Source organism: Orcinus orca, chromosome 3, assembly GCF_937001465.1.
Source record: "Orcinus orca chromosome 3, mOrcOrc1.1, whole genome shotgun sequence".
In the NCBI taxonomy this organism is placed as follows: Eukaryota; Metazoa; Chordata; class Mammalia; order Artiodactyla; family Delphinidae; genus Orcinus; species Orcinus orca.
In genome coordinates this window covers 172,699,637-172,727,433 of record NC_064561.1, presented here as the reverse complement: position 1 = coordinate 172,727,433, position 27,797 = coordinate 172,699,637, and the positions used below count along the sequence as shown (strand labels likewise).

The following is a 27,797-nucleotide window of genomic DNA, read 5'->3' as shown; positions in this document are numbered from 1 at the left end:
ATGGCCAGAGGGACCATGGTCAGTGTGTTCCTGTCATCACCATGTCCCCAAACCTCTTATTGCCTTACGTCCTCCTTATCAGTCATTTATGATGGAGCTGCACACACCCAGGCATTTCTGCTACATTCTTACATTGTACTATAAAAATGGAGAACTGCTACGGGACTTAATAAGACACAGGTAGTCACAACAACAAACAAGGAACTGAGTTCAAAAGACCCCTATTTCTTTTTATCCTCTTCTCATCTCCATCTTTAGAACCCAAAAGGCACAGTCTACGATGTGAAGTTGATTATAAATGTTATTTTCTTACGACTGTTGATAAATGTCATAAACAACCTTAAATTATACACCATGTGCTTTGGATTACAGAGCATGCAGGAATCTTTTCCATGTTTTTTTGAACGTTATGTCTCTTACATTTGAATTACCCAGGGGAGTTGACAAAGGAAGGATGTGTGCTGTTTATTTAAGGCTGTGCAGAGTCACTGACAGGCCCTGCCAACAGTGAGGTGTTATCCACACTTGTTCACACCAGTATCCCTGAAGATGGCAGGGCTTGGGATCCAGTAGGTGCTTGACAAGCAAGTGTTGAATGATAAATAAATGGGGAGGATATATCAGCGTAAACGTATGAGGAAAGGCACTTTTACCAGCGAAACAAACACCACCAATTAGATTTGGAAAACGGACAGAGATGGTTATAGAGTTGACTCTGGGTATTTAAAAATGGGCTGGAAATTATTAGTAAGAGTATGAAAAATGAAAGGCAAAGGCTGCCTCTCTTCAGCACGTAAGAAGCCCTTAGAAACGCCAGAAGTTGACCCTCTATTCTTAGACTCAACGCCCTCCTTGAACGACGATCGCTCATATTTTGAGATGAAAATGTCTCGAAGAGGTTGTTATCTAATCTAGCACAACATCGTATTATGGACTCCTGGAACTCTCCCTTGAAAATGGCAATTACCCCCCTTTCCAAAAACAAACACAGGTGGGGGCGGGGATGGGTCTCTCCTTACCGTCAGCGATAAGGCCATGCAGACGAACGTGAACTTCTTGATGTGTGCTGCCGTGACTGCGTTGCTCGTGCTCACCAGCTTATTGCTGGGGTTATTCTAGGGGGGCAAGAAAAGGCTCCACGTTATCCTTGGCTGACCACACGTGCACCTTACAGAGCATCTCGTTTCTGTTGTATCTGATGCATCTCAAGTGCAGATGTCAAGTGACAGCTTGACAGACAGCTGTCACTCTGAGTCTCTCTCAGACAGCTGTCATGTTTCTGGACATGAATGCTAACCAGAGGGGGTTCTGGACTGAACGCCTGGCAGTGTCTTCTGAATGAGTCCCCTCTCCTGGGCGCTGGGTGCCCACCCAGCTAGTCCAGAGCCCCAGCCCATCCTGCAGTTCCCGACTGCCCTGGAGCTCTGCAGACAGGCGTGGCATCTGGGCCCGTATTTGAGGGCACGTGTCAAGGCCCTGTGAGGTGCACGTTTGCTCTCCGAGATAAAGGACTGTGTGTCTCACCCATCTGTTTATTTTATTTTATTTTTTAAAGACCTTTTTTTTGATGTGGACCATTTTTTTAAAGTCGTTATTGAATCTGTTACAATATTGCTTCTTTTTTTTATGTTTTGGTTTTGTGGCAGCGAGGCGTGTGGGATCTTAGCTCCCCGACCAGGGATTGAACTCGTACCCCCTGCACTGGAAGGTGAAGTCTTAACCACTGGACCACCAGGGAAGTCCCTCACCCATCTCTTTAGCTCCTGCAACTTAGCACCATCTTTCTTGAGTAGAGAAGATGTTCAAAGAGGCTTTGTTAGATTGAAATGTAAGCAAATGATGCAGACGGCCCAGAGGTCCTCTGACACGTGCCCGAGGGATTGCTGGGGCCATCCCAGGGTCACTGCTAGGCGTGCCCATCACCCAATCTAAACGAGCGTCCGGCCCTCAGCCTTGAAAGGCAGCAGAGGAAAAACAACGCCAGCCTCCTTACGGATCCCATTAGTCCCAGAGCCGACTCACAAAAACTAATAAGAACCTCCTGTATAAAAAAATAAATAAAATAAAATTCAAAAAAAGAAAAGAACAAACGGCGAGCCCCTGGCTCCCATATCCAGCCCAATGAAAGACACACAAGCAGAGGTGTTACAGGTCCCACTTGCAAAAGAGCTTTTGATGTTTGCTTCCCTTCAGAGGCTGAGGCAATCTCTCGAATCCCTTCCCCTTTATGCCACCTCTGGAGGGGTTGACATTTTCTTAACTCCGGTCTCTAAAGCACATCTGCTTTTCTGAAAAACAGACTGTGCACAGTGCAAATCACAGCAGGTAGGATATCTCTCCATCTCCTCTCCCCCAAGGATCTGCGAGGGTGGTGCCCCAGTGGCCTGGGCGAGAAGGAGGCCAGGCCGGGAAGAATTAGGAACCTCCAAATGCACACGCCACCCATGGTGGCAGCCACGGGCCCCAGCTCCTTCAGGTGAGCTTTTATTTTTAAAATAGCAAATATTTCTGCAAGTACGGTTGGAATAAACTAGCACATATCATTAGATTAGCATCTGTGTCTCACCTTGTTTGCCCCATCTGCTCTTTCGCAGAAACATAGTCTTTTGCATATAATAACTGAACATTAGAGAGAATTTGGATGAGTGGAAAACTCTCCCAGCTCACTGTTTAGCTAGAAACAGCAGAAGTTATGCGAGAAATTTTAAATCTCTTATTCTGGAACGCACAAGGGGGCTAAGGATTTCAACTGTCAGTGCAGCAGATTCTGGAAGTCCACACAGAGGTGTCTTAAGATTCGGGTGAATAGACGGCATTCACGGGAATGGCTTGGAGTAGCGCAGTGGAATGCATGGCAACAATGGGGGAGGTTTCAAAAGGGTTCTGAGTAACTCCAGCATCTGGCTAGAGGTACGCTCCTCAAAAGAATTTTTTTGTTTTTAGGAATAAAGACACAGACCTACTAGAGAATGGACTTGAGGATATGGGGAGGGGGAAGGGTAAGCTGTGACAAAGCGAGAGAGTGGCATGGACATATATACACTACCAAACGTAAAGTAGATAGCTAGTGGGAAGCAGCCGCGTAGCACAGAGAGATCAGCTCGGTGCTTTGTGACCACCTAGAGGGGTGGGATAGGGAGGATGGGAGGGAGGGAGACGCAAGAGGGAAGAGATATGGGAACATATGTATATGTATAACTGATTCACTTTGTTATAAAGCAGAAACTAACACACCACTGTAAAGCAATTATACTCCAATAAAGATGTAAAAAAAAAAAAAATTTTTTGTAGTGCCTAACCTCTGTGATGGTGAATAAAACAATGCTTATCTTGGACGCTCTTAGTGGAACTGTATAGCGCTGTATTGTTAAGCTTTACTATTTCAATGTAGCCAAAAACAATTTCAGATGAGACACTCACAGCTATGAGGTTCTAACACTTTAGAACCTGCTACTGAGTTTTATTATATAATCTTATATTCCAAGAGCTAGACATTTAGCAAGATGACTTATATCCATTTTGGTTTCTGAGGACTTACTTCTATACACATGTTCCTTGACATGAAAACACTGATTTCTATCAATGGAGTGGATGAAACCCACTCAAACACAGCTCTCTCCTGCAAATGACTCAGGCCTTCGGAAGTCCACTCTCAAAGGCCTAGGAAGCAGGAATCAAAAGAATTTTTTCGGAAATGCTCTGCATCCTAATGTTGTGAATGAATGTTGGCAATCAGTGGAGGGTCCAGCTTACAGTTTACTGGGGAAGTTCCACACCCGGTAAAGAGTTCTGGGCAATAGCCTACCCTCTCTCACGTTAGGCTGCGTGGGGGCCATCCCTGAAGCACTTGGAGGTGAGTTGCTATTTGTGGGTGATTGACTATAGGTGTGGGAATAGAGGCACGTAATCAGCTGGGGACCCTGGTGAAGAGGCTTCCTCTCCTCACCTCCTAGGGCTCTTTATGGGATCACATGAAATGATATCAGCAATGGCTCTGAGCTAGTTCTATAGAAATTCAGGGCCAAACAGTTGCTATTAAGAGTACCAGTGGCAGGTTCTGTGCTTCTTTCCTATTTTTTATTTTAAAACATTGTACACTATCTTGCTGGGGGTCTGTTTTTCTACTTCTTTGTTTCAGGATACAAGTCTACAGGTTCAAATAATTAAGCTTTAATGAAATAGGCATTTCTCAAATGATCTGCACGCAGGTCAGTCCTGACCTGGCCTCAGGTTACAGGTCTGAAGGCGTATGTGCCTTCCTGGGCTGTGTCAACAGCTGTGGAAGGACACAGTGGCCGTCACCAGAAGCTTCCAGCTGGAATAACTGCGCTGCCTCCCAACCAGCCTGGACCCATGGTTGCTGCATGGACAACTTGGGTGTGCATGTACCCCAGCACCCTGCAAGACAGCCTTAAGCTTATGAACTTAAGCACCGAACTTCCTGTACCTTCACATCTGCTATAAAGTATCGGTTTAACTAAAAAACAACAAAAGAGAAATGAAATACAATATACTAAAATTTTTGGAGAGTATAATTTCCCTTTTGCAAATAATTTCTTGACAGGAATAACCTTGAAGTGAGTATCGGTTTGCAGAGGCATCATGGGAGCGGCATCAAGGCAAGTGTAAATTCGCCTCTGTTATTTTCTGAGTTTCCTCCGCCAGCCCCAAAGCCTCATTAATCTTGCAGAGCGAGGTGAGATTAGAAACACCACTGCGCCCGTCAACGGCGATCCCTGTCTATCAAACGCTAATTTTAAAGAGTGTGTTTCAGAAACCACGGCGCATGGGGTTCTCACCTTGTCAAAAGCAGGGTAGACAGCACGGATTTCCGTCAACCAGCCATATGGCATGTGACCCACGGGGTATGTGGCTGTCAAAATTGCCACGGCCTGCAAGAGGAAGAGCCGGCAGTTAGCAGGGCATCCGCAGAGCCTGTGTCCAGCTACTGCCTGCCGTCTGCCACGTGGCAGAGCAAGCCATCTCGGGTGTGGTCCCCACTGACAGGTCACTCCACCCTGGGTGACAGCAGGAGGAAGGGGCAGGGGCTCCCCTGCATCCCGGGAGCAGGCTGAGTGGACCCAGGCTGTGCACCTGAGACCAGGGGGATGAGTCTTGTTTTACATGAATCCAGTGAGGAAGGGGTCCAGATCACTGCCTGAGAAGCCAAGATTTCAACCCAGGTCCACCAAATTCTCACTGAGCTAAACCAAACCTTCTAGTCTAGCCCAATTCTTGAGTCTCAAAATGCAATTCTGAGCCCCACCCCTGCTCTCTGGAGACTCTGCACTTAGCGTCCACCGCTCTGCCTCCACGCCACCCCCCAGGGAAGCTGACGGTGTGCGCTGGTCGATGGCTTTATGGTATCCTCCATCCAACTCAACTCACTTTCAATCTGTTCAGCCAGGAGAGCCCAATTTTGATGTTTAACTTAAGAAAACTAAATTAATACTTCTCATAGGAAGGCTCACAGCTTCTTCCATGAAAATGAGAGTTTCATTTCTTAGGTGAATGAAGAGGAAGAAAATTTAAAACAGAGCACCTAACCCTACATTTTTGGCAAAGTTCAACTCCCTAACTAGCTAGGACAGGAGGAATCAGGCTTCGTCTGTTCTAATGACCATAACAGTGATGCCAGGACCGTGAGCGAGGTGGGTCCCCAGCGGGTGAAGACACTGCTGTGAGGAGCGGGTGGTGGCATCAGGCAGCCCTGGATTCAAACCATCACTTCCCAGCTGTGTGAAGCACGAACGCTCTCAGGCCCCGTTTCTGTTCCTCCGGCAGAACCATGAGAATAACGACACCCATCGTGCAGGGGTGTCGGGAGTCAGTGAAACGTCCATAAGTGCCGACATTATCAGAAGCAGACGATCGATTTATGTCAGTTCTGTCACCCTAATGCCAAGGTCTGTCTCTGTGCACTGAGGCCATTTAGAAATGGCTCAAATGTATAACGTCTTGTTTTTCTTAGGGGAAGATGGAATTCTAGCACACAGGTGATGGGGGTCCCACACTTTTTACTGGGCAGCTGAAACTGAAGTATTGAAGTAAAAAAGCTGCTCTGTTACAGAAGCCAGCCCAGATGGCATTCATGATTCAACAGACAAAATCCAGGAACCAATGGAGACAAGGGAAAGCCTTCTGCTTGTGATTTATGTGCTGCTTGTTCCAAGCCAACATGAGTTGCTTCCCAGGACATGGAAACTGGCAGCAGCCCTCAGCCTGGAAACATGCTGACAGTGTATTCAAGGGCAATGTGTAAACAGGAGGCTCTCATGGGTAGCCACCAGCCTTCCTGAAGGATCAGCAGTTCTTGAGACAATTAATTCTCCAGAGGGCAGCGGAGGAGGAAACAAATGAAATCATTCTACTTGTTCATACCATACTTGAAAGATGGAAAGAAGTGGAGCTGCCAGTTTCCAGATCAGTTTCTTGAGTTGAGTAAATAATGGAGACCCTCCTTTGGAGGAGGGCAGATTGCCAGAGTACATAAAGCCATGGTAGGCTCGGTACAGGAGGTGGAGAAAGGACAGGTGAGACGAGGTGGGTCAAAACGGAGGCAGCAGCCCTTCACCCCCTGGTACTTTCACTTCTGCTGCTGCGCATGGCATGTTCCGCTGTCCTCTGCAACTACTGCGAAGAGGTACCATGCTGACTCCATGGGAAAGTGGAGAGGCCGTTGAGTGGAGAGAGAAAATCTGGATTCTAACACTAGCCCAGCTTCTTGCTAGTTGTGTGTCCTTAATCTCGGTTTTCTCATGTGGTAAAAGAGAAGGACGAAGGAGATATTTTCTCCCATATTCAAATAAATATAAAATCACATGATTCTAAGTCACTGATGGAGATCCTTATGGGTTCCTTGTGTGAAGGTGTCACATAATTTAATATCACAGAATTTCTTGAGCTCTCAAGAGGAATTGGAAACAAATTTGTAATCCACCTCCCCCGCACCCAGTTTTTACACGGCGACAGTGGGTACCCACATCCCCAGAAGCTGCCCTACCTCCGTAGCTGCAGAACTGCCACCAAGGTCCCGGGAAACAAAGAGGTTGACGATTGGCCTACTGATCCTCTGTGTAGCCAAGATGAGAGCCAAAGGCCACCAGAAGCTCAGCATCTTTCTTATTGTTGCATCTCCCTGCATCAAGAAAAGGGGATAAAAGTTCACTGAACTCTGGAAGCAGAATAGAAAAAAACAATTCAGAGTCAAAGCCTTTTCTTTCGATATCAATCATGAGTCAATTCACTATACTTAAAAATAATATAGAAAAAGCCTCTGTAGACAAGCCAAATTGAATTAAAGTAAAATGTACAGTCTTAATAGAAATGAACTCAGACAGCTGGCAAGCTACTGTGAAATCAAAACACACATTTAAGCCTGATGGATCCAAACGCCTATTTTCCAAACAGGGCAACTTTAACCCAAGCAGAACCCAACTTCATAGCCCAAGAAACAGGCTGGAAATTAGTTTCTGTTTAAATTACCAAACTGAATGGCTAGAAGCCATGTCAGTAAGACGTAACTCTTAGAAGTAAAACATGGTTATACTTTATTTTGGAATCAGTCTGCTCACAAATGTGCCTAATTATTTGGGCACTATATAAATCTACTCAGAGGTTCCTATTTTCAAAGCTCTGACAGAAGTCATGTAAATGTTCAGAAGCACAAGCAAAACAAAAGCATGGTAATGAGAAGGCGACTTATTAAGAATTCTACAGCAAAGATGTGCGCCCCTTTTTTTTTTTTTTTGCGGTACGCAGGCCTCTCACTGTTGTGGCCTCTCCCGTTGCGGAGCACAGGCTCCGGACGCGCAGGCTCAGCGGCCATGGCTCACGGGCCCAGCCGCTCCGCGGCATGTGGGATCCTCCCGGACTGGGGCACGAACCTGTGTCCCCTGCATCGGCAGGCGGACTCTCAACCACTGCGCCACCAGGGAAGCCCTAGATCTGATACTATTGATGGCCTGACCTCAGATCAAGGTGGGTGGTCAATACAATTACTGGTTTTTTGGTTATTTTTGGCTGCGTTGGGTATTTGTTGCTGCGCACGGGCTTTCTCTAGTTGTGGTGAGCGGGGGCTACTCTTCGTTGCAGTGCACAGGCTTCTCATTGCGGTGGTTTCTCTTTGTTGTGGAGCACGGGCTCTAGGCGCGTGGGCTTCAGTAGCTGTGGCACACGGGCTCAGTAGTTGTGGCTCACGGGCTCTAGAGCGCAGGCTCAGTAGTTGTGGCACACGGGCTTAGTTGCTCCGCGGCACGTGGGATCTTCCCGGACCAGGGTTTGAACCCGTGTCACCTGCATTGGCAGGTGGATTCTTAACCACTGCACCACCAGGGAAGTCCCGCAATTACTGTTTTGACATGGCAAAAGTAACATGTGGTCAAAGGTGGGATCAAGGGGTGGAGTGTGGTAATTTATTCAGGGCCATATTTATATAAATATATATATATAAAATATATATATATACATAATCATGCATATCTGCCTTATATCTAGATGGATACCAACCCAAATGATACCTCAGGATAGAGAAATTAGCAAACATATAAATCAGATACTGTTTATAATGATGATGAAAAGAACGCTTTGGTCACTTGTATAAGATTGTATCTTGCTTGTACCATATTCGCCTTTCGAGGCACAGGCCAAGCTCTGCCTCCATCAGGGGGGCTTTTTAGACCTCATTCCTATCTACCCTCTCTCAGCCTCCGTGAGAGAAGTTCTTGAACTCCCATTGCAGTCTCTGTACTTTCTTGGGTTCATGTCTGAATGTTGCTGCTGTGCTGGATAAGCCAAATGGGACGTAAAGCTGCTTGAGGCCAGAGACCGTACTTAAAAACTTCCTGTGTTGTCCTGTGGTACCTAAATACTCTGCTCCCTCCATAGAAGGCACCTGAATGAGTGATTGTGTTTGGCCAGTACAGAAAGTACAAACACAGCCTGGATCCCTGGTGTGAAATTAAAAATAATCAAATGTGAGTTCAGTGGTACCAGGGGTCCTAAAATCTCTGTCGAGAACAGAACGACTTCCTTTTGACAACAGAGAGTAAGGAGGACGTCAGTGTTGTGTCTCCTCCTTGGACTGACATGACTCACTGTGACTTGGTCTCCTCGTATGGAGGTAAGGAGGCTGGAGAGTGACCTCTAAGGACTCTTTCGTCTCCAGAGTTCATCAGTTCTCCAACTGTCTTTCCCTGTGGACACTATGAAGCACTTGGCCTTGAGATATAACATCCCAGAGCATGTGGTTGTTACACTGATGTCTCATTTCACACGTGTGGGGTGAAACTATATTCCACTTGGATGTACAGAGAGCACGTCCTCGAGGTCTAAGGACCTACCCCCAGCTCCGGTCCACTCCTGTCCGGGATGATGTCGTGGATGTTCTTGTAGTAGCCCAGGCACAGGGTGGTGCAGCGCACAAGGGCACCCATGTACAAGGATAGGATGGGGATGAGTAGAGGCTCTCTGCATTCCAGATGACTGTGAAGCAAAATGGCGACAAAAACGACCTGAGAGATGGGGAAACAAGAACAAGTCAGTAGGGAGAAGACGGAACCAATCAATGGAAGCGCGGCCCCACCTCTTGCACCCAGGTGAGATGTATCTCTGAGCGAAAACCTTGACACTGATGAGAAGGAGAACAGAAACTGTATTGGGCTACAGCTCAATACTGCTCTCGGAGAATTCAGGGTCATGCATTTGGGATTCACTGGAAGAGCACACGATCATTCTGTTATATTCATCATTAAGATTCTTTTAAGGCAACTGCACATCTGGTTAAGGTTATCGATTAAAAAAAGTCTAGAAACTTTGGATTCCCTGACCCCAAAGGATGCAGAAGAGCTTTGCCCTATCGATGTACACATGTAATCCACACCAGAGGACCTAAGTGACCTTCCACAAAGGATAGAACAGTGACCAATGATGGTACACAGAAAAATGGACATTAACATTTATAACATGGAATCCACTAAAAATGTTGCAAAGCACCAATGTTAATTATTATAAAACAAGATAATTAAAATTTAAGATATTAACTTACAAAAGTGGCATAGGTCAAAAAATACAAAGTCAAGAGGGATTGAAATAATAGTAAAGTGTCAATCTCTATTGAACAGTACAGGCTCTAAAGCAAATTTCTCAATGTATTTAACCCCCCATCCTGCAGAAATCAGAGAATCAGCCCCGCCTCTGTCCAGAGTCCTTCCTGGGATTCACATGTTTGGAAGACCACTGAGGCGTACTGAGTGCACAAATAGGGTAATGGGGGAGGGGAGAGATTGTCCGGGCTACATCAATTATTTTTTTGTTGTTTGTTTAAAAAAATTATTTGTTTAATTTATTTTGAAGAGGAACACAGTGATTAAATATCAAGATTTATAAAAAGTCTACCTAGTACCTTTGAACCCCATCCATCCATTTTCTATCCACTACAGCAATGAATCTGTTTGATTATTTTCAGGAATAATATTCTAAATATTTACTAACAGACTGAACAACTGAACAGAACAGACAACGGGCCTGGCTGTTATGGTAAGAACCAGCTGAATATCAGTCCTACATTAGTTTTGTATTTGTCCTTAGAGAATTTTGTTAAGTAGTATCCATTTTTCCCCTCCTTCTTTTAGTTATTTATTTAGTTTTCATTTTTAAATTTGGGGGGGGGGGCTACATCAATCTTAACAGCCAAATATCCAGGGAATGATAGGCTTGTGAAATCTACCACCACTAAATGATCCTGACCGAAGGAGGCGTACCCGGATCACTGCATTCTCAAGAAATCAGTGATGACAGAAAGTTAAAAAAGAAGCTGGAGAACGAGCACAGTTCATCAAATGAGTGCGTTCAGTTGCCACAGGGGACAGAGAAAGGCAGGGTAATCCAGAGCAACTCTTCTGAACGAGATAATAGTATGAGACGTTAGAGGAGGTTTGCTGGTAGCACAAACCGACACTTGTGCCCGGGTTGCTGTTCTCAAAGCGGTAAACGGGACAGAGAGGCCCTTAGGGGGATGCAGGGGACAGAGCTACCGCTTGGCTGCGTGGACATGACCAGGCTGCCCAGAGCATGGGCGCGTGAGTGTCCACTCAGGCTCATGATCACACACTCACATTCACTTTCACCGAGGATACAGTGGAGCCCATTGATGGAAATAAAGATGCCCGTGACTGTCTCCATGCCTGTTGCTTCCCAGTGGAACAAATGTACCGTATTAACTGAGGGATGCAAAGACCAGCTGGGGGAAACCTGGTGAAGGATCCATTGTGTTTGGAACAGAAGATTGCGTTCTGTAATGTGACCAAGATGCCCATTTATTTCTCTAACTAATCAGAGGCCTTAGGGAGCCCTAATATGCAAACAGACTAGTCTGTCTGCCGCAAGCTTAAGATTCGACATACACAGACCTACAGTGTAAATGAAGATGGTCATGTTTAGAGACTGAAAACACACTGGAGGAAAAATGGATATGTGAAGACCAACCCCTCCTCTGCCCAGTCCAGAAAGGCTTCCGGTGACGCCATCAGGATGGCCATGCAAGACGAGTAGGACCAAGGAAGGGGATCTGGAAGTGAAGGAAAAGGGAGGGGGAGGTGTGGAGATGACAGGAAAGTGGCCCGAGGAGCACAGCAGGCTGGAGTGTGGCAGAGGGCGGGCAGGAGGCATTGGGCTGGTAGCGATCAAGGCCGAAGTGAAGATTTTCTCAGCCTCCCTCATGTCGTTAATAGCTTGATGCCAGGTGGTCCAACACATGCCACACATCTTACACCTTCGCTTGGGGTTGTATCATTTATCCACTTAAAATAACACCTGGGCCTTTTGCAATTCAATCCAGAATTAAGATTTTTGATTCTGATACCGTCATCAAAACCTTGTCGGACTATTTTCTGCAGGTAACGTACTGCCTCAGTGGTGAGGATTTTCCCAGGGAAAGCCTGCTACGTGCTGGCCCCATCCTGGGTGCTGGGGATTCAATGATAGATAAGATTGTCCCAGGCTCTGTTCTCCTGGAGCTGACAGCCTAGTGGGGAAGGCAGAGATGGTAATCAACCTGTGAAAAGGCCTGTGAAGGACAGAGGGCGGTGGTGCTGGGAGAGCCAGGCTGTGGGGCGAGGGAGGGCGCCCCACGTGGGGTGTAACTGAGCCGAGACCCAATGCCTTGGCAGGAGCCGGCAGGGGCCGACAGGAGCCAGGGTTAGGTGGGGCAAGCCGAGGCAGGGCATCTCCTTCCGGGCAGAAGCCAGGCAAAGCCCGCAGCGGGAGGCAGCTCGGCCACATTGAATTGGTCGCAAGGGAGGACCAGTGGCTGGAGGGTAGAGAGCAAGGGGACAAGAGGAGAGTGACGGGGCTGGGGAAGAAGCAGAGCCTGTGGGGTTTCAGCACCTCGTAGACCATGATCAGGATTTTGGCTTTTTATCTCAAGGACACCAGGAGGTGATTCTAAAGCAGGTTCTAGGCAGGGGGTGAGATGGCCAGCATTTCACTGAGAATAGATCCCTGTGGCCGCAGGGGGGAAGGACGGAGGAGAGCCAGAGCAGAGGGGCAGGCCCGAGTCAGGAGGCATCGCTGAGAGTTCAGGTGGGAGGGGTGATCCCTCAGTAGATGAGCTCGGCCATCAGAAGCAGGAGAAAAACCAGGACGTGGTGGTGTGAGAGCCAATGGGAAGGGATGTTTCATGGACGAAGGCGCAGTCAACAGAGTGAAGAGTTGCTGAGACATCCATGAGGTCAACAAAAAGTGCCCGCTGGATTCAGTGGCAAGAGGGTCACTAGTGAGAACAGTGTGGGCGAACTGATGGGAGTGGAGGTCAGCGTGGGGTAGGTAAAAGGAAGAAAGAGAAGTGAAAAAGTGGAGACAGTGAGAGGAAACTGGCCTTCCAAAAGGTGTGGCTGGGACGTAACAGAGAATTGTAGCTAAAGACATACATGAGAAAAAGCCTCTTGTTGCTGTCGTTATGGTGTTAAGATGGCAGATGTCTGAGCATGTTTCCATGTCAAAGAGAAATGATCCAGGGGAGAGAGAAGGAGTCACTGATAACCAATCAAATAAGGTTCCTGAGAAAGCAGGACAGGATAGGCTTCAAGGCACAGGAGGAAGAAGTGGCCTTGGACAGAGGAGGGACACCTCCTCTCCTGGAATGCGAGAGGGAACGGAGATGAGGCAAGGGTCTGAAAGTAGGCATGTGGGTTTAAATTTCTCAGTGAGGTAGGCAATGAGGTCACCTGCCAGGGAGAGTGAAGTGGGAGGAGACCCTCTGACATGGTTACTAGAGTCCGCAGAGGTGAGTGATGAGAGGATGAATCTATACTTTGATCAGTTTGTCCCACTGTGTGTAACTTTTTGCTGGAGTGCTTGCTACCTGGGTGCAGGTGGTGCAAGGTGCACACCATTGGGTGGTTCAGGACGGGGATTTTGCCCGAAGGCTGAGATGGAAAGGCAGGAGACAAAGGGACCTAGAGTAGTGCAGCCAGATTACTCAGCTGGGATCTTGGGATCCCATCCCTGGGATCTCAGCTGACTTCAGAAGGCCAGGGCTGATGACAGCACAAAGGGGAAAGGACTAGAGGTCCCACTGAGGCCCAACACCCCATGAGAATTCTCATTTGATACTGAGCAAGCTAAGAAAGTCTAGATGATCACAAAATAAATCAAAAACATACGACTATTACAATAATGGTGACACAGAAAAGCACGGCATGTTGGAACCAAAGCAAGAGGTTTTTTTTGTATTATGATGGGAAATTAATTAGCTTAGTAAAAGTTTTTCAACCTGGGAGTTGCCACTGAAATTCAAGGCATTATAAACTCTTTTCATTTTATCATTGGTGATTATTACTCCCTATCTATCTTTGCCGAGGTGGTATTTCAAAGGACTTTGCCTAGGATCTATTTATTCATTACCAAGTCTGGTAATTAACAAATGCTTTCAAGTAATGAGAGGACTGAAGCTGAGGGGTGGGAGGGGAAGCAGAAGACTTAAGAACAAACATTGAATTTATTCCCCCAACCAAATTGTGGCAGGAACTCCAACTATAAGGTTTAAAACAGAAACTTCACCAGGAAAAGCCCAAGGCCAGATGGCACCTGAATCCAGCTTCCATCGCCCCTACCAACCAGTTATGTTTATTCTGAGCTTTTGAGCCCTCCCAGCAGGCAGCGGCCAGGACCAGGTTTAAAATTAAGAAGGAAGGGCTTCCCTGGTGGCGCAGTGGTTGGGGGTCTGCCTGCCGATGCAGGGGACACGGGTTCATGCCCTGGTCCGGGAGGATCCCACATGCCGCGGAGCGGCTGGGCCCGTGAGCCATGGCCGCTGAGCCTGTGCATCCAGAGCCTGTGCTCCGCAACGGGAGAGGCCACAACAGCGAGAGGCCCGCGTACCACAAAAAAAAAAAAAAAAAATTAAGGAGGAAAATGGCTGTGGGGGCACTAGCAAAGAATTTTTCAGGGATGTGATTTCTTCCTCTACCCTTCGATGCTGCTATATTTATCTTAGGCGAAGATAGGTGGGGTTTTTTTGTTTTTTGCTTTTGAGATAACACATCTACAAACTCTCACTGAGTTGCTGATGCTAATGCTAAACATAAGAGCTGTTTCCTTAATTTCAAATTAAGTGATTAGAGTGAACAAGGCAGTTTAGTTCATCCCTCAGAGGATGAATTAAAAGTGAGACCAGGCCAAAAAATCTCTAATAACTCACCAAGAAATTAACAAAGATATATCAAAGAATGACGTTAGCTAGTATTCACGCTTGTGCGCGTGCACACACTCACACACACAAAATAATGTTAGCAGGAAGTAATTTAAATTACTTTTAATAGTGATCCATGGAGTAAATACAATTAATTTGGAAATTTAATTCTTGGTCTTTAGGGAGGTACTAACAGTTGAACAGCAGATTATTTCAAAAAGGTGGCTGAAAGACTAGCGTGTACAAAAGGGAAAAACCAGGAAGAAATGTGTGGACATGTTCACAGAATGGAACTGAGAATTGGGAAGGGAGCTTAGAAATCGGTCCACCTCCTTCTCCGTGAAGAAATCGTTCTCCAAACCCCTGACTGTAGGAACTAAGTCTAACGTACAGACTATGGGAATTAAATCTAATTTGCTGCTAAAATTTTTCATGATATCTTTGGAGGAAGAAGACAGGAAGGAGAATGGAAACCAGGGCTGGTGCCAGACCTCAGGGAACTGGACAGAAGTATAATGTTCTCAGACGAAGCCGACTTCCTGATTCTTTCCAAATGTGGGAGAATGATGCGTGAGTGGCAGCCCCAGGTGACAACAACATTTAAGAATAATACCTAGGGCTTCCCTGGTGGCGCAGTGGTTGAGAGTCCGCCTGCCGATGCAGGGGACACGGGTTCATGCCCCAGTCCAGGAAGATCCCAAATGCTGCGGAGCAGCTGGGCCCGTGAGCCATGGCCGCTGAGCCTGCGCGTCTGGAGCCTGTGCTCCGCAACGGGAGAGGCCACAACAGTGAGAGGCCCGCATACGGCAAAAAAATAAAAAAAAAAATAAATAAATAAAAATAAAGAATAATTCCTAGGTGCATTCTCTAGAAGCTAGCATCTAGTGACTCAGCCACACAGAGGTCCATGTGTGCACAGTGACCCTGTGACCACCCACTAGCTTTGACTTCAGAGTCATTTCACGTGCAAGTGCCTTAACAATAAAGGGCAAAACCTCTGATAGTAAATTTAAATTCCTACAACACCCATTCCTGCAAGATCCTACACGCTTGTATCATGGGGGGGGGGGTTCCATTTGCTCATTCACTTAACAAGCATTTATGGAAGTTCACGTTTGTTTTGAGTAATGCAGGGACGCTCGCGGAGCGGATGGTTGTAAATGAGGCAGCAGCCGGTTCTGTCCATCACCTGAAAGGGGCTCTGAGCAGCTCTGATGGACACACGGATCACATTTACCTGAGCTATGACGTCTGAGATTGAGGCACATCCGACCAGGAAACTGTATTTGTGTTTTAAGAGAATGCCAGCATGGGTCCATGCCTGCCAGGAAGGAGAGAATAGGGTATGAGATACACCTGTGGGATTAGCTTATTTCTGGTCATTATGAGTCCCTGGGCATTCCTGAAACAGAATAGAAACGCACCCCCCAACCTTAGCAGCACAGGTTTCATAAATCTTTGATTGGTAAAATGACTGTAACTTAGCCTGGCGGCTAGGACCACATGAGACTTAAGTGGAACCAATGACTGCACAGTGTGTATTTGGTCCCAGTTCTATGCAGACTAGTGTACTGGTTTGTGTGTCTGGCAGGAAACCTGGCTGAATACCAGGAATGGGGGGCCAGTGGGAGTCACACAGCATAGCATTCTCCATCCGTGAAGCATGTTCTAACGAGGGCTCTAAACTGGATCCGGGTTACTACCGTCACTGCAGGCACTCACTGACTGATCAGGTTCTACTGTTTCCTTCTCTTTAAGTTTGGGCGGGATCCGATCTGTCACTTCGTGCCTTTGAGGAAAATTAAGAGGAAAGTCCTCCAAGGGTTACAGACAGTGAAAGTTCCAGGGGATGGCAGGTTTGGAGAAGGTCTGAAGTTCAAAGTAGGATCCGCTTAAGCATCATCCTTCTAACCAGTAAAGGCTGACCTGAACTGACAAAGAAATAACATTTCACGTGAGCTAAACATAATCAGACAAGTATGGTTTATTTCCTAGGTCTGTGTCAAGACTTTATAGCTGCTGCTACAGCTACTTCCTCCTCAGCTCGTAGGGCCAAAGGTGCTAAATGGGAAAAGAAATGCAAGGCGTAGATAACATTTGCAAATTGTGGCTTGTAGGCTACCTTTGTTGACCAAAAGCTGTCTGGACGATAAGCTTTGTGATTTGCAAATATTATCTCTCCAACAAATACATCAGGGCCATGCTGCAAGGTGTGTGTGTGTACGTGTGTGCATGTGTGTGTGTGTGCGTGTGTGTGTGTGTTTGGGGTGATATGTATTATTTTGGTTTTTATTAGCAATCTCTTACTACTGGGCCTTTTGGGGGAGTTGAGAGATGAAACATGGAAGAAAAGGGTGTCCATCACAGATGTTCTGGGGTTAGACTGAGCTTTGGAAACTTCCGTGGCAAATAAACAAAGAAGGGAAGTGGAACACAGGGCACTAAAGAGTCTGTGAGTCACTTTTAGTCCTGAGTTCCCTGAGTTCACTGTATAATTGTAATTCTTCTATGTGTTTACACAGTCCCAGCACAGACATTAGAGCAGAATCATGCACTCTGCTGAAGAAGCTGGGCTTTTACTCTCTTAGGTTGTGAAAAAGGTCACTCCATTCAATTCTCTCACTGCTTTGAAAGCACTGTGGTACTACCTCAGTCCAGCCTGGGCCCTGTGGGGAATCCGGTTCTACACACTCCAAACCCTTGGCTGTTTTCTTTTTGGGGTAGGGGGTATGGGAGCAGGGGGTATGCATCAACTACCAGAGTAAACACACCTGGTGATAAGCAAGAAAAAGAAAATCCAGGTACAAGTGTTCCAGTGGCCAAATTCTCCACCTAAAGTGATATCATGACAACTAAAAATCAGGACCTCCGGTGGAAACTAAGGGTTTGATATCTAAGGCTCCCTGGCCCACCAGTAGGAAGCTGTCAGATTCAAGAAGGCTGCCCCCGTAACCCTGCTACAGGCACATTAAGACTTCTGATGACATCTGAGAGGATGGACCACATACATTTTTACATTGCATCATTCCTCTGAGGACTGGGGGCTAATGCCATACCTCAATACCTCCATTCATCTCACACGTCTAATGTATATAGAACTGGAGGTAAGGAGTGGTAGAAAAACCTATATAGATTATCATATGTTAAAGTCTCCTTCCAAGGGTAATTTAAAATGGAGCCCAAAGAAAAGGTTTATTTTCTAGCATTAGACATTGTTGGAAATATATAAATATATATATTTGGCTAAGTCTCTTTTATATCTATAACACAGATGAATAGGAAAAAAGCATTCTCTGAGAACTCTTCAGTATCAGAACAAAGAATTTAATCTATGGAAGTCAGCCACCCTCAGCTAATCTAGCAAAGCTGGCTATTAAAGTAATAAAATCCTATCAGTATATTCAAGCGAGTCGTATTCTAAAAAGCTTTGGGTGCTTATACCACACAAGTGGTAAGTTTATCTGAAAGCTATTCTGATCCCTTGATCCTGAATATATCAGAAAGGAATTTATATTTGAATCAATTTTTCAAACAAGCTCTCTTGCCTACTGCCAGAACTTGTGGCAAATATAGATAATTCTCATAAAATAAACTGAAAAGATGGACTGGTTAAAAGTCAGCGGTCAGTTGAAGCCCTTCTGCACTGCTGGCGGGGATGTAAAATGGTGCAGCTGCTGCTGAACTCAGTATGACAGGTCCTCAAAAAATTAAAAACAGAATTACCATATGATCCAGCAATTCCACTGGGTATATACCCCAAAGAATTAAAGCAAGGACTCAAAGGGCTATTGGCTCACTCATGTTCACAGTGGCACTATGCATAGTAGCCAAAAGGTGGCAGTAACCCCGGTGTGTCCACTGATGGATGAAAGGGTAAACCAATGTGGCTTTTACACATACAAGGAATACTATTCAGCCTTAAAAAGAGGGACATTCTGACACATGCTGCATACGACATGCATGAACCTCGAAGACATTCTGCTAAGTGAAATAAGCCCGTCACAAAAAGACAAATATTGTATGACTCCACTCACGAGGTACCGAGAACAGTCAAGTTCATAGAGACAGAAGTAGAGTGGTGGGAGCCAGGGGCTGGGGTCGGGGGTGGGAGTTAGTGTTCACTGGGGCAGAGACTCAGCTGGGAAGATGGAGAGGGCCGAGGGTGGATAGCGGTGATGGGAGCACCACGATGTGAATGCACCTAATGCCACTGAAGTGGGCGCTTCAAAATGGTTAAGATGGGAAGTTTTATGTTATATGTATATTATCACAATCGGGAAAAAAATGTGGTGGGCAGTGAAGACAGCCTCGGATGTGCTGGTCATTTTCTGGGGGGAATAAGTGGAGCCATTTCCATTTCTGGGTTGCTGGGGGCTGGGGGAGGGGAGGGTGGGGAGGCAGTGTTTAATGGGAATAGCGTCAGTATCCCAAGATGAAAAGAGTTCTGAAGAGTCACAGCAATGTGAATATACTCCATGCCATTGAACTGTATACATAAAAATGGTTAAAATGGTGAAGTTTAGGTTATGTATTTTTTACCGTAAGTTTTTTAAACAGTGCCAACGATCTTCTCTACTCACCATTGCATCCATAAAAGGGAAGGCAGCAAGATACAGGAAGGCCCTTCTCGTTTTGTTCCCCACTGACTCATCCACATGGTGCAATTTATTGATGATGTAGTAGCCTAAGTCACTATATGCTGCAGAAGGTAAAACAAAACAAAACAGAACATGGCAATATTTAGAAAACATTATCCTCATAAGCTTTTTATCTCGAAAGTTTTTTTTAAAATAAATTTATTTATCTTATTTTATTTATTTTTGGCTGCGTTGGGTCTTTGTTGCTGCCCGCGGGTTTTTCTCTAGTTGCGGCGAGCGGGGGCTACTCCTCGTTGCGGTGCATGGGCCTCTCATTGCGGTGGCTTCTCCTGCTGCGGAGCACGGGCTCTAGGCGTGCAGGCTTCAGTAGTTGTGGCATGCGGGCTCAGTAGTTGTGGCTCGTGGGCTCAGTAGATGTGGCTCATGGGCTCTAGAGCACAGGCTCAGTAGTTGTGGCGCACAGGCTTAGTTGCTCCGCGGCATGCGGGATCTTCCCAGACCAGGGCTCGAACCCATGTCCCCTGCATTGGCAGGCGGATTCTTAATCACTGTGCCACCAGGGAAGCCCTCAAAAGTTTAAAAACAATTTTAAATATAATATTGGGGTTTTGGTACAAAAATTACAAAATTCAGATGAGCAAAAAGAAGAAAATCGTCTACAGTCTCATTCATCCCTCTGCCCAGAAGGGGTCACAGTTGAAACTCTAGGTTCTAATTGCCCAGTTCTTTTACAGGTGTGTGTGGTGGATTATGCGTGAGTGTTTTAACATATCAATGGGATAACATACCTTTCAATAAAAATGTTAAAGCTAGCTTTTCACTGCTTGTCATTCCTTTTGTATCATTTTTTTGGGAGGAGGGTGGTAACTGTGGGTATAGTCTCCCCAGCGGAAAAATGCTATCTCTGTGCTTTCCAAGTACCTCCAACATGAGGACCTGTGACCAGTGTGTGACTGGAACATAATGGGCCTTAACCAACACAGGCTGAATGAATGTGTTGGTGCCAAAGGGAGAGAAAGGAAGAAAGAGAAAGGTCTCCTAGTGTCTGCTAGGCGTTCTGGCAGACATTGTTAGTAAAGGTTAAATACAATATTCAGCTATTTGCTACCTCATTGATACAATGTTTAGACTATATAGGAAAACAATGATCTTTGTGTTTTCATAGTGCTCTAATAGTAGTGTTCCCGCTGTGTTCATTCTTTTGTAAATATGAATATCCATGTACTTGACAACTGCAGCAGAGGCTTTGAAATCAGAAAGGAGATAAAATTTAGTGTCTCACTTTGTGGAATAATAAGAATCCCTTCCCCCATCTCAAAGTTTGGGGGACGACTTATTACCATATAAACTGGTAAAAAGAAATAATCCTCCATCCTCTGTCGGGATTAGTCTGGAATTATGGGGATGTTGGATTAAGTGTGCTCTTCAGGATGATATCCAAGTTATTTAAATGTCTATAAATAGAAATCTCAGCGAGGGTAGAGGTACAAGTAAGTGATTTCAAGGGGTAGGGGGCTGGAATGGCTAAGACACCCAGCATGCAATGCTGGTGGGACAGGCAAATGCAGGCGAGGAGGGCCCAGTCCTCCCAGGAAGGGCAGAGGTGAAAACCAAGAGGCGAGCTGCCAGGTGAGCCCAGGTGGCAGGTGTGGAGCGTGGCGGGACCAGCAAAACCACTGAGGCAGCAAGAAGAGAAATCCAGGAGGGAGGGTGGCACTTGGCAGAAAGAGAAAAGACTGGGGAAATGGGATTAGTTACGGCCAGGGACAAGGAAGGCAGCTGTGATGTCCTGCTTGGATCAGAAGGCACGTGGGTGACCTGATCCTGGAAAGCAGGAGGAAGCCCTCCAGCCCGACTTGGCAGCGAGGTGAGAAGTGCATTCAGACCTGAGATTAGCTGGTGAAACACAAAGCCGGGATAAAGATGTTGCTGGACCACACACACAGCTTACTTTGGGTGCCGAGATTTGGAAATCGTGGCTGCTGTTGATTTGTACACTCCTTTTCATTCAGTCAAGTTCACTGCGCTGAGACCTGCGCAGAGATGGTCCTGACCCGGCCCACCCCACTGCCCCTCCCAGCAGAGACCACTGGCAATAGTAAAGGCGGCCACGCTGGGCGAGCAGAGCAATGCCAAGTGCACGAGCCCGGGGCTGGCTCTGAAGAGCTCAGGAACTAACATTCCCTGGTAAAGGTTAGCGCCAATACAAACGCCAGCTGACTGGACTGGACTGGATGGCTAAAGCTGGGCCCTTGAGATTAGAAAAGGCTGAGATCTGGAGGGCAATGTATGGGTTGACCTGTGTCCCCGCACAATTCATTTGCTGAGTCCTTAGTCCCCAGGACCTCAGAAGGTGACCTTATTTGACAACCAGGTCATGGCAGGTATAATTAGCTGAGATGGGGTCACGCTGGAGAAGAGTGGGCTCTTGGTGTCCTTCTCAAAAGGGGGAATTTGGACACAGAGATAGACACGCACAAGGAGAAGCCCATGAAAACATGAAGGCAGAGATCGGGGAGATGCTTCCACAAGCCAAGGGACAGCGCACGTTGCAAACCACTGGAAGCTGGAGAGGGGCCTGGGACAGACTCTCCGTCACGGCCTCAGACGGAACCAACCTCACTGCCACCACCTCGACCTTCCAGCCTCCAGACCGTGAGACCACACACTTCTGCTGTCTGTGTTGCTCTGTTAGGACAGACCTAGCAAACTCATACAGGTGGCTTCTAGGAAGGGGAGAATTATTTTCCCGTGAGTCTCTGGGGTAATGGCAGGAAAAGAAGGGACGTGTGAATTTGAACAGCTGAGAGCAGGGCGTGCAGTTTGCTCATGTGGCCTGAGTGTATAGGGATCAGTATAAATAAGCTTCTCTGCTTCTGTGAATATACCTAAGTGTACCAACTTATTACACTATTTTCACTAAAACATCAAAAACAGTGCCTTTATGTAGAGCAATGAAGAGCTGACATCTACAGTTTAACAGGGTCTGAAGGACTGCTGGGTGCTGAGCTCGACCAAGCCTCTGACTCTGCCAGGATGTTTCCCCCACCTCACCCCCCTGCTTTGTTCAGTCTGCAGCTCCAGGGTCCCCAGGTGCCAGGGGTACTTTGAGACCAATGGGCCCAAGGATGCTTTTGCTTCTTTTTACTTCTTGTCCTCCTTTAGCTACCAGAGAAAAACTTTGGAAGCCAAGGGAAGAAGCTTTCTTCCTGTCTTTCTTCCTTCCTTTTACTCCTCCCATATGTAGTAGAAGAAGAGTCTGGTTATAACTACAAAGGTTGTTTCCACCCTGTGAGCTGGGAGAGTAAAATCCCAGCGGCTGTTTTCCACCCAGTATCGCCTCACCCTCCCCTCCCGTGTCCCAGAGCTGTTTCTGGCTGGAGGTATAGGCTGGGGGTAATTTGTTTAAAGCACTTTGCATAGAGTCTATAATTACCAGGCTAGCTGCCTTAATGACATTTAGTAACCTTCAACTTCTATAAGCTGCCTTACCAAGAGTCTTCTGAAATAGCTTATAGTCCTTATGAAAAGTAGGACATTAGAAAGAAAAATTAAGCAAGGTTTTTGAATAGATGTACATGGAGTTCATGGCCTGGCTGCAGCAGGACACAGACTTAACCTATTTACAGGTAGACAGCTTTGAGCTGCGCAAACAAGAAGCAGGAAGGGCCATTCAAATCCCTAGCTCCTCTGACCTCAGAATTATTTTCCCGTGAGACTCTGGGGTGATGGAGCGATGGACCTTTCCAGAATCACTGGTTCTCAAACTTGTTCATCCAGAGTCGCCAGCACTTGTTGCAAAATGCCATGAAATTTAGTATTAATCAAAATAAGCCTCATTACCTATAATTTTCCCATGGGAATTGAAGAAAAAGCCCTCTTTCCATTCTTAGTAAAAGAATAATATGTGCATTGCCAAGGGGCAAATTTGGGAGCCCTTATTCTAATTCTAATGCCTTAGTTCCCATGTTTAAAAGTCTCACAAGTGCTACGGATTGACCCACTGTGTTCTGTTTACCAAGGCTCCTGCAACTCGGGTATCTCGAGCCAGGCTCCAGGTACACATAGAATAGATATCAACTTTCTGGCCGGTGGATCTCTAGATTTCAAGTCTGTCAGTCCAACACAATTCCAAGTGTCTACTCATTTGGCTAATTGCATAAGGTTTGGGTGGTACATTTTCTGGAGCATCTTTTCCTCACCATCTGCACCATACATTCCTGGGGAAGTGCCTGTGTGATCAGTGGGACCCACTGCAGCCATGTGCAAATGTCTGGGGAAACCCATAACCATGTGCAAATCTCTCAAGGATGAGAGAATGCGTGGCTTACCAGTCTGGTCCAAAAAGAGAAAAAAATCAGAGAAAATGAATATGAAACACAAGAAAAAACATTATTTACAGCAAATGTAATAAAAAGGACCTAGTGAAAGTTCTCCCCTTTATTGGGGCAAACACAATAACAGTTGACCCTACAAAGGAGTTCTTGGTCCTCTCTGACCTGAGTCTACCTCTAATGTCTCACCATGATCAGTAAATGGATGCCCAGATGTGACACCAGGTTAGCGAAGGAAAGGAGCTACAGTTGAAACTGGTTTTTCAAAGCTGGTGACGCTTAGCTTTGAAGTCCCTTCTAAGTGAGAAGATCCTCCAGCAGTTGGTAGATTATCGGTAGATACTGAAAGTTTGAAATGTCAAAGTTCATCCAGATTGGGAAAAAAAAATCTAAGATAGAGATCATGCTGGGAATCAGGATTTCTCCAATGGCTGGAGGTACCATGGAATACACAAACTTAAAAAAAATATATCTTAAGAGTACCTCTGCCCCAGCACTAGCTCATAACCCAGGAGATTATGCAGACTGACAAAATACATTGCACTTTTCTAAATATTAAAAATTTCTTTAGAGACCATAACGTTATCAAGCAGTAAATAAGAACATACAGATCTTCCTTGTTGTTAAAGCTGTATTAAACATACTTACATGAACACTAGACTCAATCTGCTTTATTCAATATAGCTGTCCCTGAGATGTCACAAAAAAATTTTCACTGGTGTCACAGGCTCTCCAAGGGACCCAGCTACAGCCGCAAAGCTCAATGCCTAAGGCCCTCCCTGCGGGTCCTCTTTCTGCTTTGCCCTTCCCTGCTCTCCTTCCCTTTCTCTCTTCCTCTCTCCCCCTTTTCCTGTCCCTGTTGCCTAACGGGCTCTTCCATAGTCTCAGGCTGCACACCTCCTTTACCTGGTTACCTGCACCCTAGCGCTGGGCATCCACCCTGTCACCCGTGATATTCAACACCGAACTCATTTTCTTGCTTTATTCTCCCTGATTCATGAATGCGTGGCGGCTGTCTGCCTCCCACTTCTTCTCCTCCCCAAGGATGAGTATCTTTTATATTTATCTCACCTCTGTACCCAGCTTTTGATTAGTAGGACCTGAATGACATGCACGTACTATTTGTTCGATAAGTAATTTGCTGGACCACGGATAGGACAGATGGGGACTGGACTATTTTCAAGGTGAGTTAAACAAAGGGCAATTCTTTCACTCTTGTTTAGTCAAAGGCCCCCGCATTCAAAGCAGGAAGGTCAGCTCTACTAATACTAGTGGTGTGTCTGCTTAGAGTTAAACATTCATGTTAATAACATCATAAGGGGAAATGGATGGATTTTATCAGTGTTTGAATATATCTAAAAAAGGAGAAATATTCATTAAATATACAGAAGGCATCTTGCTGGGAAAAGTAACTAATATTGTAAAGAATAAAATGAATAAACAGGTAAATTAGGAAACAAAGCAAAAAGAAACCAAGGAGCTGGCCATTAAACTGAAAAAGCATAGAACACGGTGATTTTGTTAAAACCACGAGCCTGAGGTTAGACAGAATTAACAGAAATGTAACAGACAAGAAGAGTCACCATCTGTAATCTTAAGTGGCTACAGCAAAATATTCATTTAGAGCACTGGGTCAAATTCTCCACTCCATCTTGTATCAAAGATAAGGGAAAAATCAGAAAGAGTTGTGCTGGAATACAACCAACACTTTCAGAGCCAGTTAAGAGATGACCCACCCCATGAGCCTTTCAGAACCAATCCCTAAGAGAAAGAACTTCTTCCTCCTCTATGCTCTTGGATGCCCTTATATAAATGCTATGGAAAAGTTAGAAGGTCTAGATAACAGAAATAAATCTATTAAGGAGATAGGGAAATAGCACCTAAAAAGGAAAGTTTCAGGCAATTAGACTAGTTTCACCTAAACAAAATAATATAGAGAAATTTGGTTTTAAGCCTAGGTTACTCTGGTTCCTATCTCACTCTGTGGGCTAAGCTGGTGAACGTGTAACACGCGGCTTCTTGTACTTACTCTAAGCCCTACTGAGGAGCTGTTCATGTGGGGAATACATACCCATTTCAGTATCAGGCCAAGCAAATACAATTAGGAAGACTGCCTGAGAGCAGACAATGGCTTCTTAAGTCAAATTATTTGAAATAGCTGCTTTTTTGTTTATCTATGTCACTGTTCCCTTGTCCCAAGCATAGACAGCCGAGAGCTGACTGTTAAAGTAGAAATGTCAGTGGCTGTTTCTAGCATCACTAAGATGGGAAAATGGGTTTTAGTGTCTAGTGTAGGTGACACATTGTAAAGTAGAAACTGAACGGGGGGATGTTTATGGATGGTAGGAAAATAATGTTGGAAAAGGTGAGGATGACAAGAGAGCAACCTCCCACCTGGAGCTTGTGGTCAAGGTTATGGGGGAAAATTGGCAAGATCTGAGTATAGAAAAGCTTACGGGATTAGTGAAAAAAAGGAGAAAGGAAGGTGAGCAAAGATGCCTGACGCAGCAGACAGTAGAAGGCAAGAGAAGAATCAAACCATTAGGCGGAAAATTGAAATGAGGCCAACAAACTAGAAGAGGGAAAATCATTAAAATCTGAGTTTTAAGTCTGTGAAAGAAATTGATATTGCTTTCTTAGTAACTGTAGAAAGCATTTGTTTGTTGGAAGGAAAAGAAGTGATAATTGTAAAAATATCAACAGTGATAAAAGCAATTGTTAAATATATCTGGGATGTAGAACCATTTTGGTTCAAATGTAAGATTTTATGATTCCATTTTAAAATTGAAAAACTTGCATTTAACTTGGAAAATGATTTGATTTGATTTTTGTTTGATTTTTGATTTTTATTTCAGTGACCAAATGTCCCTCCCAACAGTGTCAATAACACAGTACACTCAAGTTTTCCTTAATTACTGACATCTAGTAATTAGCTATTAGCCCCAAAGTCTCATTTGAGTATGACTAAAACAGGGAATGTTGGGTTTATTTGGAAGTAAGTAGCTCAAAAGAAACTAATTTATCTTCCTTTTTAGGCAAAAATTTATTTAGACCCACTCATTGCACATATGGAATTTTCTCAAGTACGTATACCATCTATGAAAATGGCCCAGATCAAATGTAGCTGCAGAAGTTTTCTTTAAAACTCAGCGGATAAGTTAGTATTCAGGGTTTAAGTTAAGGGAAAGAAAGGCATCTCCTCTCTGTCCCATGCCCTGATGCTCTGAGCCCCAATGAAATGACCAATAGCAACACTTTGCCTGGATATTTGGCCCATGAGAAGCATCCTCTCGCCAACATTTTTCTTAGCACAAAATCCTATGTTGTATTAAAAAGGAAGACCACAGGGGCTTCCCTGGTGGCGCAGTGGTTGGGAGTCCACCTGCCAATGCAGGGGACACGAGTTTGTGCCCCGGTCCGGGAAGATCCCACATGCCGCGGAGCGGCTGGGCCTGTGAGCCATGGCCGTTGAGTCTGCGCGTGGCGGGAGAGGCCACAACAGTGAGAGGCCCGTGTACCGCAAAAAAAAAAAAAAAAAAAAAAAAAAAAAAGGAAGACCACAAAGGCCTCAGTCTATTTACTTTTAGATTCACAATTATATGAGTAAACATGAGTTGACATCTGAGTACACTGTAAATGGTTTGGGTTAATCTCCCGGCTCTTCATTCACGGACATTCATGGTTCTCATACAACCAGTGCCAATTTGAAGACACACAATGGGTTTGTGAAGTGTTGTTCACAGGCTTTATGTAACTGGGTTCAGTAGGTGTGCCATTCAATTTTTATGCCAGGTAAGCTGAGCTGTTTTGAAGCCAAGGGGTTCTGAGATCATGCCCTTAGGGTTTTTTATCACCACCAAGAAGGCAGCAGAAGTAGAACTCCAGCTCTAAAGGAAGGGGCTTTCCTAGGTCTTGGTGAAACCGTAGGCCAGTCACTGTGTGTGATAAAATTTTCTTGTTGTTTCATGGAAAGAATGTTATGCCCAGAGTATTGAGTCTCATCTGAAATAGAAACATGGGGCCCTAAAAGGAGATAATTTTAATACATAAAACAATCTCATTTGTTTTCACTGCTGATAAGAATGAATCCTGAATAACACTCATTCTATTTTTATTCTTAAGATTGAGTCTGATAAGATAAACACCAAGGTCCTACTGTACAGCACAGGGAACTGT

The 27,797-nt window shown here is 45.4% G+C and overlaps 1 protein-coding gene across 1 annotated transcript in view; it reads right to left on the bottom strand.

Moving 5' to 3' along the window:
* ANKH (ANKH inorganic pyrophosphate transport regulator) overlaps positions 1–27,797 on the bottom strand; it is a 142,297-nt gene that overhangs the window by 35,750 nt on the left and 78,750 nt on the right. Inside the window, exons 3-8 of the mRNA XM_004274481.3 lie at positions 19,270–19,388; positions 15,927–16,010; positions 9,342–9,512; positions 7,004–7,138; positions 4,800–4,892; positions 1,020–1,115 (exon numbers count right to left, since the gene is read on the bottom strand). Of these exons, the coding sequence (XP_004274529.1) occupies positions 1,020–1,115; positions 4,800–4,892; positions 7,004–7,138; positions 9,342–9,512; positions 15,927–16,010; positions 19,270–19,388 (698 nt within the window). The remainder of the gene's footprint in view (positions 1–1,019; positions 1,116–4,799; positions 4,893–7,003; positions 7,139–9,341; positions 9,513–15,926; positions 16,011–19,269; positions 19,389–27,797) is intronic.